Source organism: Manis pentadactyla, chromosome 5, assembly GCF_030020395.1.
Source record: "Manis pentadactyla isolate mManPen7 chromosome 5, mManPen7.hap1, whole genome shotgun sequence".
In the NCBI taxonomy this organism is placed as follows: Eukaryota; Metazoa; Chordata; class Mammalia; order Pholidota; family Manidae; genus Manis; species Manis pentadactyla.
In genome coordinates this window covers 947,312-961,176 of record NC_080023.1, presented here as the reverse complement: position 1 = coordinate 961,176, position 13,865 = coordinate 947,312, and the positions used below count along the sequence as shown (strand labels likewise).

The 13,865-nt window shown below is 59.6% G+C and overlaps 1 protein-coding gene across 1 annotated transcript in view; it reads right to left on the bottom strand.

Annotated features, from left to right (window-relative positions):
- SORCS2 (sortilin related VPS10 domain containing receptor 2) overlaps nt 1-13,865 on the bottom strand; it is a 446,479-nt gene that overhangs the window by 67,313 nt on the left and 365,301 nt on the right. Inside the window, exons 4-6 of the mRNA XM_057501991.1 lie at nt 10,767-10,931; nt 4,375-4,448; nt 1,225-1,289 (exon numbers count right to left, since the gene is read on the bottom strand). Coding sequence (XP_057357974.1) covers nt 1,225-1,289; nt 4,375-4,448; nt 10,767-10,931 — 304 coding nt within the window. The remainder of the gene's footprint in view (nt 1-1,224; nt 1,290-4,374; nt 4,449-10,766; nt 10,932-13,865) is intronic.

Sequence of the window (13,865 nt, the reverse complement as noted above, 5' to 3'; positions counted from 1 at the left end):
CGTGAGCCCAGGGAGGGTGTGGATTTGTGCCTGGAGGATGTTGGGAGTTGGGGTCTGTACTGGCCGACGACCCCATGGCTGCAAACCTGCAACCTCTGAGCTTTGTTCTCCTGGTCAGTGAAGCGGGAGTGACAGTAACACCACATCCGCTCCCCACAGGATCTGTGGGTCCAGCAGAGAGCGGAGGCTTTGGAGATGGGTAAGGAATCCAGTGGCAGCTTCCGGCCCCCAGCTGTGTAGCCATGATGCCCCTGCGTGTGTACTGACCCACCTCACAGGTGAGGAGGCCGAGGGGCAGGAAGGCGGGGTGACCTCCCAAGGGTCATGTGACGCACACGGCAGTCTGGGAGCTGACCCCAGGGCTTCTGCCCCCCCGTCAGGGCTCTCCTTTGTCTGGCCCTGCATCTGCCCTCTGCGGAGCATGTCCTATCTGGGTATCTACTGCTTTGTAGCTCCCACCGCTGCTGATGGGACCTGCCGAGGTCTCCACTCCTGGAGAACTGAGGAGGAGGTGGCTCAGGGACCCTGGTGTCTGTGGGGAATGTGGTCAGGCGCCCAGGGGGCACCCCCCCACCAGCCCTGCTGGACTTGAGACACCCAGCTGGTGTAGTGACTGACTGCCTCTGTGCCCCCTCCCCGCCCATCAGGCAGGGGCAGGGTTGTGTCTTGTTCACCTCGTTGTCCCCAGCAGGGTCAGCACTGGGCTGGGCCACAGGGGCCTCAGCAAGTGTTTGTTGAATGAAGCCACAATCTATATGGGTCCTCCTGACTCTGACGTCGTAGAACGTCCTATGGTTCTAGACTATTCCATGGTTCTGCAGTCGATGCTTCTCCCGCAGGAGGGCCAAGGACCTTCCTCACAGCACATGAGCCCCGGGGCTCCCTCAGGCATGGAGCCCACGGGTCCGCTGGGAGGGGAAGCCCGGAGGCCCCCTGCCCTGGCTCAGCACTCAGGCAGCTGACCGAGCAGGAGACACTCAGTGCTCAGGGGCCAGAACAAATCGCCCTCTTAACAGACTTTTTCACTGGAGCGGAGCTCCTTGACTTCAATTTATTCCCAGCTGGAAAACAAGCACATTTAAAATCATGCCACATCGTGACACAGCGAGGTCAGCCGTGCAGGGCCTGCGACCAAGGAGAAGCGACTGAACTCAGGCACTCTGAGCCCGGCCACAGGGCGAGGACACTGAGGGGCACTCGGTGTGCGCACCCCTCCCACCTTACCTCCTCCGAGGTCCTGGGCTTCCATGTGGACCAAGTCAGGGTCGGCGTCCATCCCAGACACAGCCCTGGAAAAAGGGTGGGCTGGGGTTGGTGTCAGGAATGGGGGTCTCAAGCCCCAGTCACAATGCCTGCATCAGTCCCCACACCCCACAGGGCCACACGGTCCCCGAGCCTGCAAGTGCGAGGACCCAGTCCCCCCAGGAGCCACTGGCCGGAGCCCCGCCTCTTCCTTGCAGGCCCGGGGTTCGCTTGGGGGTCTGTTTCTGTACTATTATTGAAGATCCTTCACAGAAGATGTTCACATTCCTTGTGTCATGTGTGTGTGTGTGTGAGATGATTAAAAATGAGTTAGGAGGCCAGGCAGGTCTGGGACTGTCATCCAAATTTTGCTAATTAGGAAACCGAGGCTCAGAGGAGCAAACACCTGCCCAGGGCTGCCCGGCTATGCCCCAGAGCCCAGGCTCCCCCGGGCTCCCTCCTGTGTCCCTGCTGCGCCCGGCCACCCCACCCCACTGTGTGCCCCTCCCCTGGCAGTGGGCATGGGCTCAGCAGCGCTGGAACATGGTGGGGACTGTGGCTGCCAGTGGAGCCTGAGAAGAGTGGAAGGACAGCACATCCCAGGGTGACAGCTCAGCTCCATGGGCTGCGTCCTCTGGGGAGGCAGCAATGCGGCTCAACTGCTTTGGCGCTGACCTGGCACCCCCACCACAGTGTCTCCCACCTCATTCCCCTGGGCCAGGCATGGGCGCAGAGTGGGCCTAAGGCCCCTGGCCCGAAAGCCCCGGGTCACAGGTTTGGAGGAGACGGGAAACCCCGCACTCACAGCCCCACAGACAGAGCCGGCCTGGCTCCGAGCGGCCGAGGACCAGTGCCGCCCCCTGAGCCTTCCTGTTTGTCAGGGTCCCCAAGGCTGGTACAGGTGGAGGCCCTTGGTCTGTTACTTGGAAAAAGCAGCCACACGAGATGCGCAAGCAGCTGTCTGGAAGGAGTGAAGTGTTGTGGGAATGCGGGGGCTTGACTTGAGCCCTGTGGGATGCTAAGGGAGGCCCAGAGAAAGCCTCAAGCCACCGCAGCCGGGCCTGCCGGGGGCTGACCTCTCCCTCCCCTCCTGCCTTCCTCCCTCCCTCCCTCGCTCTACTGACAGAGGCCCTGCCACTTGCCCCACATGGGGGACAGACTCTGGGGCTGATGGAAGAGGAAGGCCGAGGCTGTGGGTGAGCTCAGGCTCAAGGCAGAGAAGCAGGTGTGGGCACGGCTGGGGGGGTACAGGCAGCCACCAGCATGGCCGCCAGCCACAAGCGGAGGAGCCCCGTCCACAGGCAGCCTGAGCCAGGACAGGTGCCCTGGCCTCCCCGAGCGTCGGGCTTGCCCTCTGTGATGCGCAGGGAGGACCCCAGGTGCACTGTGTGGATGTCCTAGGGCACCTTCAGGCCCTCGGTCTGGCACCTGCTGGGCGGTGGGCATTCACAGCGCAGCTACTGGGGGGCCTCTGTGGTTCTGTTCCAGACTGGCGGTGGGGTGCGCACCGCGGGCCCAGAATACACAGGTCCCCCCCGCCCGAGCTGCCCCTGCCGCAGCGGGGAGCCCACTCTGGTCGGCCTCTCCAAATGTCAACAGGCCCGAGCCTCAGGCGGAACACGGGGCCTTGGGGATTCCTGCTGCCAGTTCACGGACAAAGAGCACCTTGGAAATGCTGTCAAAACAGCACTGAGCACTGCTTGCGAGAGGGGCGCCCCCTTGCCGTGCTGTCACCACATTCCGGGGGAGATTCCCGGGCCCCCCGTGGCTGCGTGTTGGCATGATTATCTCTCACACATAACAACTCCGAGCAATTGAGAAACTTGTGGGAAGAAATAATTTGATTTGCTGGAGATAATAACATGTTTGAATCGGTGTCCGTTTACCTCCCAGCATCTGTGGGAAGGCTTCTCTCTGGCCGGAGAGGTCTCCCCTGAGCCCAGGCCTGGACACGCTGAGGCACAGCCTGCCGCTCTGCCAACTCCCAGGCTGGCACAGCGCGGAATCCCACCTCCGTGCCTCCCTCCCCGCCCCCTGCGGGCCCTTGGGGGCCACCAGGGGAAACCAACAAGGCCCGTGACAGATGGCCGCCCTGTCCCCGGGGAAGCAGCCGGGCCGAGCCATGGGCTGCCACGTGGAGAGAGAGCCATGACCTCTCCTGCCAGCAGAGCGCACACACCCCCACGGCGGGCAGCCGGAGGGCAGCCAGAGGCCCCCTCAGCTCAGGGTACCTTGCCACCACTAGCACGAGGCTGTGATGGAGCACGGGAGGGGGAGGGGAGCTGGGCCCACGGGTCTCCTGGGGGAACAGGACCGGCGCTGCACAGGTGAGATAAGAAAGGGGAGGGAGGGAGTGTGTGCACACCCAAGACATGTGGTAGAAAGAACACGTGTGTAACCGTGCGCACCTCCAAGGCCATTGCAGCAGAAGGATGGCCGCCACAGCTGGTGCAGGGCAACAGGGCTGCGAGCCAGCGCCCTGGGCGTCACCTCAGTGACGAATGCCCAGCCCAGCCCTCTGCCAGCACGCACCCCGGGGCCTTGCTCACCCAGCTCACCAGCACTGTGTGAGCACCAGCGCGTCTTACTTGGGGCAATGAGACCAGAACTGCTCAGACTGATTGCTGAGTGGTTTCCAGGAGGTGATGCAGGGTGGGTGGGGTGCCCCGCATAGACGGGGCAGGACAGTGGGGGGCTGAGGAAGCATGGGGCGGGAGAGGCTGCACCAAGGGCAGCTAGTCAGGGCCTGGGGCAGAACCTGGGGCAGGAGGGGGGGAAGGGAGGGGGGAGGGGGAGGGGGGAGAGGCCCTGGGGAGGGGCAGGGGAGGCGGGGCCTGGGGGCCCCCAGACAGGGGTAGCTGGCTGCAGGCGTTTAGCTCCCCTCCCTGCCCTGCCGGAAAGGGAGGCCCAGGAAGGGGCGAGCCGGAGCTGCACTGTGCTGGGGGCCACACACCTGCGGACATCAAGCCCTGAGGGCCCAGACGTCTCCTGCTCAGCCTCCACCGAGCAGGGAGAGTCCCTGGAGGGCCCCAGGGAGGTGCACACAGGGCTGGGGTCAGGGCCGGGGAGGGGGCGCCCTGAGGGGGGCTGACTGGCCCCCCCAGCCGCAGGTGCCCAGCGGGGCGCTCTCACCAGAACACGTGGTCTTTGGTCACTCTGTCCTGCAGAAGCGTCCACTTCTTCCCCAGGTCGGACGATACGTAGAGCTTTAGAGCAGAGAGAAGATACCAGGTTTGGTCCTGCCTGGGTGAGCCCGGCGGGAGTCGGTCCTGTCCAGCCCCCGGGCACCTGCTGGTGGCCGCCCTGGCTCACCTGGGGGCTCAGGCCAACCTCCAGGAGGCAGAAAGTCAGGCGCAGGGCTCCATGAAGAGCCGTTCTCACATCCAGGCCGGCTGGTCGGAGCCGAGACAGGGCTGGGAGGGGCGTGGGGGCTGCACACCCATCTCTGCCACCCCCCGCTCCTCATGCCAGCTTCCCAGGCCTCAGTTGTTTTCTCCTCTGATTAATGGAGCTATAGGGTCCTGTGCCCGGCGCTGCTGGGGTTGGTGCAGCACGGAGGGGGTGCTCTGTCTCTAACGTGGGTGCCCCTCCCCACCACCTGTTCTGCAATCCCCACAGAGCCACCTTCCCTCCTGCCCAGGATCGATGTCACCTCTCTCAGGGCTGTCAGCTTTCCAAGAGGCATCTCCGTGGGCAGCCACAGTGCCCTGGAGGCCAAGAGAAGGCTGGACATTGGGTCATCTAACACGTCCACACAGGAGAGCCGGTGGGGAGGAGCAGAAGCCCGAGGGCCAGTCGAGGTGGGCTGGGCCTTGCCTGGTCCCACAATGTGCTTCGTGCTCACCCGGCCCAGAGCCCAGGGGTGAACCCGACCTGGTCTAATGCACACACTCACACACAGCACACCCATGCACACATAGGGACAGACACACATACCTTACACTGACACGTGTATACATGCATGTTCACACACATAGACACACACAGAGATATGCACACACACATGCTGACACACACACGCAGACACACTCACACAGACACACGTATACAAGCAAATACACACTCCCACTTGCTCCCCCCAAACCCTGCAATCCATGGCAGGGGGCCCTGGTGGGCAGTGGGGAGCTCGGAAGTGCATGTGCCTCCTGCCCAAACCCCTCCCTCTCCTCCTCATTTCGGTCAGGTTCCTGTTCCCCTGCACTGCAGTACGTGTCCTGCCTGGCCATTGGATGCCCAGCGCGTCACCTCTCGGTCTGTCCCATGACGTCTCTAGGACATGGAAGCTTTATCAGCTCACTGTACGGCTGGAGAATGACAGCTAAGAGCCCCTGCGTGGTTTGCCCGGCCTGGTCACGGGCACAGGCTGGACTCTGTTCTCTGTGATTGGAACGCACCTTCCTTCACTGCTCTGTATCGAGATGGGGCTGGAAGGGATCAGTTCAGCAGAGCAGCTTCTGAACTGCTGAAAGGAAGGCTCGAGACAGCCATTCGACCTGGGGTAGAGCAGACCCAGTCTCTCCATCTGTAAAATGGGTCTGACAATCAGAGCCGCCAGGACTGGAGCCCACAGCTGCTGGCCTCAGAGCCAGCGCAGACCAACCCATGCCACGTGCTCCTTGTCTGTTCCGACCTGCCCTCCTCACAGGCACTGTTATGGGATGCAAACGAGGTCATGGGTGTTGCTTTCACTGCTGTTCAAATAAGCATTTGCAGAATCCCAGAAGGGAAATTAGGGCCCATCCAGCACAAACCCTGTGCTGCCCTGACCTTCAGCGTGGACAGACGGCCTCCGTGCTCCTGGAAGCCCACCTCAGGCCTGCTTGGTGCCAATCTCCCAGCAGCTCCCGGAGCCAGGACCCCAGGCCTTGTCCTTGCCACCCTGCTGCCAGATCCAAGATGTGCCCACACTTCCCCTGCCCCCCTAACCCGCGGCCGCTGCCCTCCGCCCCTCCCCTCTACCCCACAGCACAGCTGAGTGCCCCGCACCCCTGTGGCTCCTGTGGCACTTCCTCCAAACTCCTGCCTTCCCGCCCAGCGCCTGCTCCACGAGGCGGCCACAGGACCCTTCTGGGACACACACCTGACCACACCACTCTCCTGCGCTGGACCCTGCGGGGGATGCCATGCCCTCCGGATGAGCCCACGCTCCTTAGATGGGCACTCGGGCCCTGGGGCCGCCCAGGCCTCTCTCCTGCTCCCACCCTCCCACATGCCCCCTCTCCAGTCACACCTGGCTCTGGGCTCATGCACCAGCGGGGAGCTAATGTGCCTTGCAAGGTCCCCTGAGCATCTGCACCTGCTACTCCTCCATTCCTTTATAATCTGCTCCTTGCCCCTACCCCTCCTCTACAAGTAAGAGCCTGGGGGCAGGGGTTTTGTCTGTTTTGTTGACAGCTGCTCGCCAGCTCAGAGGCACCCATGCACAGCAGGCCCCTCCATGAATATTCCCTGAGCCAATGAGCAGATTTCCTCCAGTCCCCACTGGTTCCCAGGGCTGCCGTGTGAGGTCCACTCCCCTGCACGTTCTCTCCCCTTGATTCCTCCTCCCTATTTCAGTCCTGTAGATCTGAGTATAGTACACTGGCAGCGGAGAGACCCCAGGAAGGGTGGCGGTCACCTGTCATCCTGTCTCTGGGCCATCTGAGTGACCAGGCCAGGCCCCTTCTACCTTATGTCTCTCCTAACCCCTCTGCACACTGGGAGAGCACTGTCCACACCCTCAGGCCATGAGCACAAAAATGAGTCTGCAGCCATCAGTGCCCAGGAGCCGGATAACAAAGCCTCTGCATTAGCGGATGGCATTACTGTCACCATTGCCACCAAGGCACTTGCACCGGTGACGCCCGCCCCAGAACATCCCCAGAATGTCGGGAAGCTGCTCCAGTTTGCTCTCATGGGAGGGGATTTTATAATGCATCATCAATGCTGCAGAAATAGAACATTTCTGCTTAATAAAAAACAAACACCAGCAAATAGACAAGAATAAACCCATCAGGATGCCCCAGTTACTGTGGATAAACCTCACAAGGTGATGGCCTGCAGAGGGGTTGATTGACTCCACACCACTCATCCAAGAAAGGCGTGGTGGTGCTGTGCCAGAACACATGTCACACACTGCGACATGGAGATAAAGGGCACAGAGGTCAGAGCCAGGCAGGAAGAAAGGTACAGGAGCAGCGGCAGGTCAGAGGAAGGCGCATCCCAGAAACGGGTGCCTGTAGGTCTGCTGCAATCATCGGGGGGCTTTGAGTGGTGTGCAGGGTAAGGTCCTTAGCACCCTCCCCTCCCTCATACAGGGCGACGGGCTGGGCACACAGGCTGGAAAACTGACACCCAGCACTGCTCAGACTGCCCTGCAGCTAGAGTTCTGGGTCAGATAGATGCACCTGTGTGAGGGTTGGAGGGCAGAGGGTGCTGGGGCATTTTCCTGCCCCTGTGGGCTGTTTTTGCTGGTCGGGACAGTCATGGGGACTTGCTCCAGCATCCTTCCTCCAGCTATGGACGGTGGAAAGGAGCTGTGCTGGACACAGCAGGTGGACCCTGCGTCCCTGCGTCTGATTGCTGGCTTTGCGGATGTTGTCACACGGTGTGGGCGGCAGCAGTGTGATTTCAGATGCCTGGATCTCGACATCAGCTGTGTGTTTTTGACCTTGGTTAGTCCAGTGGGACTCCTGGTCCCCCTCCTCCGACAGGTGAGATGGAAGCTCACTGGGGTGACAGGACAGCTCACAGGCTTCAGGAACCCCTTGGAGGTCTGCCTGAAGCCTCCCCACCCACCCTCACAACAGTTTGGAGCACCTACTCCCCGACACTAAGTCCTTTTTCTGCTAAAAATATCCAGAGTGGAGACAGGGCACACGCTGAGGTGTAAGGTTCTCGCTGCTCACAGCATCATTCTCTTACTCAGAGAAGCCCAGTTCTTCCCGATTCTGGAGTCTGAGGTCAGAGAGCCCAGAAGAGGGGCACTGAAGCCCAGAGCCCTCCAGGGCAGCTCATCAGCCCACTTGTATCCACAGCATCCGGTGTGCAGTCTGCACCTCCACCCACTGCTCCTTCTGGGAACCGCTGCCCATCGCGATCGTCCCCCCACCCCGGGCAGGGCCCCACCTTCCTTCCCTGCAGCGAGGGTAATGCAGCTTTACTGAGGCTGGAAGGCTGTGGGCGCTCATTTTTCTTTCCTTTCTTGTGCGATCATCTTTGCTGTCCTGAAGTCACAGTGAAAAGAAGTGAATCCTGACCCATCCTCTTAGCCCCTACTCAAACCCCCTCTTCCAGGAAGGCTTCTTTGATAGGCCACCCAAGGTGTCTTTTCTCCCCTACTAAGTCTCTGGAAGGCAGTCCTGGGATCAGATCGGTTTCTCACAGTGCTGGGAAGCACAGGAGGACCCTGACGGAGAGCAGAATAGAACCAAGCAGCGGGACTGGTGGTGGTCTGGAGGTGAGTGCCCGAGGCAGGCTGGTCAGCTGGTGCCCGAGGTCCCCCAGCTGGCGTGGGGAGGGTCGGTCCCGCGCTCACAAGCTTTTGAGCCAGGAGCCTAATACTGTTTCCTGAGCCTTCAAATACAAACCACTGCATTAGGCTCCCACCCAGGGAAGAACAAAATAAGGTGGCCTCAGCACCCCGACTTATAATGACACAGAAAAGAGGGGATTGAAGTTAGGGGGCCAGGGCAGTCTGAGGGTGGACGGTCTGTTTGCTGGGAGAAGGGGCAGGCATCTGGGGGGGATAATGAAGGGAAGAAAAGAGAGGAGGACATTTGGTTTCACATGAATCTGCACGTCCTGGGAACAGAACACTTACGCTAACTCTGAGTTTGGCATGTGACTTGCTTTGACCGATGGTGTATGAGGGGATGTGATGGATTCCGGGTCAAAGCAGACATGCTGCTTCAGGTGGATGCCCCCTGCCTCCCCCACAGGAACAGAATGTCCCCAAGTAACTGCTGGCTCCAGAACAAGAGACACGTGGAGACCTGAGCTCTCCCCAGCAGCCTGCAGCCATGTCTAGGCAATCCCAGCAGGGCCCGGCAGAACTCCAGCCGACTCACAGTCCCGGGAACAAGGAACAAAGCCCGTGGCTCCGAGCCTCCGAGGCTTGGAGCTGTGTGTTACTCGGCATTAGGACAGCAGATGCCTGCCTAACACATCAGGTCTGATGGCATCAAAAGCCAGGGCTGTCCCACCACACCATTCTGTTTCTTGGAAGTTAGAGAGCTCTGAAAACCATAAAATCTTTCAAAAAGCTAAAGTCCTGCTGTCATTATTAATTTCCCCAAATTCCTTATTCCTTATACAACCAGAGCTAAGCTCTTTCTTCTCTTCTTCTCTCCTTTCTCTTTCCTTACAGTCACAGAAAAGAACCAAGGAAAATATCGGAGATTTCGGCTCCATTAATTTTTCAGGGCACCGTAAATTAAAGAGCAATTGCAATGTAGTCAATTTCTGCAGGAAAATAAGTCTCCGCGATTGTGCTGTAGTCTAATTACATGGAAGGCTAAGTAGTGCTATTAACACACAGGAGCACCCGCTGTCCCAAAGGGAGGGGCCAGGAGCGAAGAGGCAGCCCACGAGGCCAGGTCCTGCAGGAAGCCATGAGCCGGGCCAGCCGGAGTTCCCATCTGCAGGCCCTCGAGCTGGGTGATCCCTACTGCTGGACACCTACCCTTCCCTCAGTGATTCACCCAGCCCTGGTGGCCATCCTGCCCCACCCTCCAGGCACTCTCCATGCATGTAGCTACTGTCCAGCCAGCAAATAATTTCAACCAGAAATTCGAGATAAAATGGCGCAAAAACGGGTCACAGTCTCTGCCTTCAGGAGCTCACCCCAAGTGTGTGTGTAGGTCACAGACAGTGATCGAATAACAGCACAGGTACAAAGGCCCGGGAAAGAGAGGCGCTGGAATCCGGAGGACGCGGAACAGTGGGGCCCAGGTGGGCCTGCAGGGGAAGGCTCCCCAAACGGGCAGCTTCCATTCGCCTCCAGATCCACACCCTGCCCTTCTCCGCCCTTCTCTGCCCGTGGGGCTGACCCGTCCTTCTTTCTGGCTTCTGGGTGGAGTCAGCCCGTGGGAGGCACCAGCAGAAAACAGAGGCAGAGAGGCTGGGGCGGTGTTACTCCTGCTCCCCGAGTGCCCACCTGCAGCCTGGCGGTGCCTGGGTTCCTCTGCCCGGGGCCGGCCTTCTCCTGGGCGGGGAGTCAGTCCCGCCCCTGGGCCCCAGCACCCCCCTGGCCCTGGTGAGAGCCCTCCAGCAGCTCACCCACCTGCCCTGGGATGGTGCCCACGGGCTCCCTGGTGGACACAGCTGTGGGAGGGTGTGTGGAATGTTCCAGAAGTGGAGGAAGGCCCCATGGCTGCTGTGCAGGGGCAGGTAGTGTGCAGCAGTCCTAAGAGCTGCGTGCTGTCGGTCCTGCCTCTCGCTTCAGCCCCCAGGCCCGCAGGGCGCACTGAGCGGGTGGGGGCGGCCCTGGGCCCCCGCGAGCAGAAGCCTTCCTGGCCTCCTGACACCCAGCCGGGCCCGCTCACCTTGCTGTCCTTGGTGTAGGCCAGGACCTTGTCCTCCTCCTTGGGGTGGAAAATGAGCGTTTCCACAGCGAAGGGGACGAGCTGCCTCTGGAAGGTGGTGCCCTCGTCCGTGCTGAGGAACAGGCCCTGGTCTCGGTCGCTGAGCGAGGAGCCCACCAGGATGATCTGAAACACAGGCCACAGAGGTGAGCCCTGGGCCTGGGCGGCAGGGCAGGGCCCCCGGGGTCCGCAAGCACCAGGCGCCGTCCGGGGCTGAGGCCAGGGCACCAGAAACGTGACTGAGCTATGGCTTCGGGGACGACGGGTGCTCCAAGGAAACCGAGGGCAGTGGGATGCGGGGGGCGGTGGGGGGCAGCCTTGAGGACAGCCCTGAACCCGCGGCTGAGGGCCCGGGGCAGCGGGCACCAGGGACGGGCCAGGGGGCAGCCAAGGGGCCACGGGACTGACGTACAGAGGGTCAAGGTCCAGGAGGCCTCACAGGGCGTTGTAGTGGGTCACGCGGCATCCCCAGAAAGGACAGCCACGTCCTAACCCCGGCGCCTGTGGACGTGGCCTGACGTGGATGCACGTCTTTGCAGAAGTGATAAGCTGCCCATTTGAGGCTGAGATCAGCAGGAGTGCTGGGCCACCGGGAGCTGGGAGGGCCTGGGAAGGATTCCTCTCGGAGCCGACACCCTGACTCTGGACTTAGGGTCACTCACAGCCCCAGGGACAGCTCTGTGAAGCAGGGACCCTCCTGCAAAGGCCATGGGGTGGCCGTGCCCTTGGTGAGCTGGTTTAGGTTTCCTCAGTGTCCTCAGTTGTCAGGGGCTCACCCAGGGACTGGCAGAAAGGGCTGCCCCTCTGCCCGCCAGCAAGAGGGTTGGCCGTCAGGGTGGGCTGAGAAAGTGACATAGCACTGGGCCCAGGTGCGGCGGCTCCCCCAAGCCACGTGGTCCCCCCACCTGCAGTGTGCGTGGCCCACCTCCAAGCTCACCTGAGAGACTCATTCCCCACAGGGAAGCCGAGGCCCGTCCCTGCACACAGACCCAGGGACCCTCAGCACTCCTCTTAGCCTAAGAAGGCTCTGACCGCTGTGGTGGAGTCTGCAGACCCTTCCTGGACTGGCCCAGTCCCCTGCCTCCTGCCTGCACCCCAACCACGGCCAACATAGTCCACCCTTCAGGCAGCCCCTCCTCCACGTGTCCCCTCTGTGTCCACTTCACCCTGGACGAGGTTGAGCTCCCTGCTTCAAGGCCACAGGGGACCCCCCAACTTGCCAATTAAAAATGCCCACATGTCATGGTGGTGGCCTCTTATCTCAGGACTGAGGCCCTGCTGGGCCAGGGGCCACGTCCGTGGCATTCACTACTGACCCCCCATCCTGCTCTCACCCTGCGAGGCCTGGGCACTCCGCACATTTGTTGAGTGAAAGAATGAATGAATGCAGGAATTAGTGAATGAATAAATGCGTGAGTGGACCCTGTGCTGGTAGAGGAGGGGCTAGGGGCACACGTTCAGTCTTCAGACAACCCAGTTCAAACCCCACGTCTACAGGACCCAGGCAAGCTTACTTGACATCCTGTGCCTCTGATGTCCCACCTGTGAAACAGGGAACTGACACGGCGCCTGGCCCTGAGGGAGCCCTCGGCGAGCGTCTAATGCGAGTGTGACTGGGCTGTCCCCATCACAGCTCCGTGAGGCCGTTCTCATCACGCTGTTACTGCCTCTGCTTGGTGGACAGGGACACTGAGGCCCGGAGAAGGGGGGTGAACGGGCTGAGGCCGCACGCCCAGTGGGCTGCAGGCAGGGTCTGGATCTGAGGGTGATTCTAGGGCCCTGCTCTTAGCCACATGCTCTGGGGGGAGTTCATGCAGGATGGGGTGTCTTCACAGGGCCTGAAGCTGGCATGGTGGGGAAGGGGCTAGCCTGGCTGAAGAGGCAGGAGCAGGGAGACCCCTTCGGTGTGGGCGCACCACTGGGATAGCCCCTCCCGAGCTCTGACTTGCCTCTAGAAGCATAAATAGATAACCCACACAAAGCTCCTGTCTTTACTTGAACAAATGATAATCTGATATGTTCTTTCTTTGCAGGGAAATCTAATGAGCTCCCCAGGCATGTTAATTAGTCTCCTGTAGTGCAGAACCCTTCACTCCCAGCAAGCCGAGGGCCTGAAGGAGACTGGCTGCACTCATGGAGCCCGATTCCTCAGCTTTGCTCCCAGAAAAGGGGATGAAGATGAGCTCGGAGGTGTGCCTCATGATTTGGCTCATGTGCAGGAAGAATGGGGCAGGCGCTGAGGGCTGGTTAGGGGAGCCACAGAGGGCATAAAAATGTTTGCAGAAAATGTTGAATGGCAGGAGAGCTCATGTGCTCATGAAAAATAATCAGAGAACAAAATGATCAGCAACTATAATTTCTATACATTTCATGTTGACAAAATTATAAGGAAGTATAATTTTTCAATGGTGAGTATATAAAAGTAAGTCTAATTCTGTCAGTGGAAAAATGCATAGAAATAAAATGGAAGGAATATTACACAGCCATAAAGAAGAGGGAAACCCTACCATTTGCAACAACGTGGATGAAATTGAGGACATTATGCTAAGTGAAATTAATTCAGAGAAAGACAGCTACCATATGATCTCACTTACAGGTGGAATCTTAAAAAAAGGGGAAAAAACAAAACAAAACAAAGCTCATAGATGCAGAGACAGATAGGCAGTATCAGAGGCAGGGAGTGGGTGAAATGTGTGGAACAAATGTTCAATTGTAAGATAAGTAAGTCCTGGTAATGCCACGTGGCAACGGCACCCGCCGTCAGTAGTGGTGCACTGTGCATGTGAAAGCTGCTAAGAGTGAATCTTGACAGTTCTCACCACAAGAAAAAAACACTTTGTGACTCCTGTGGTCACCTGGCTATATAAACAAGCATCGGTCACTGTGCTGCACAGCTGAAACGGATGCGATGGCAAATAGACCTCGATTAAGGAAAAGAATGGAGAGAAACGCAGGGGACCTGCGAGTGGCTTTAAGTGGCAGGGTTAGAAGGAATGAATTTTCTTATTTTAAATAAACTTTTTAGTTTAGAATAGCTTAGATTTACAGGAAAGTGGCATA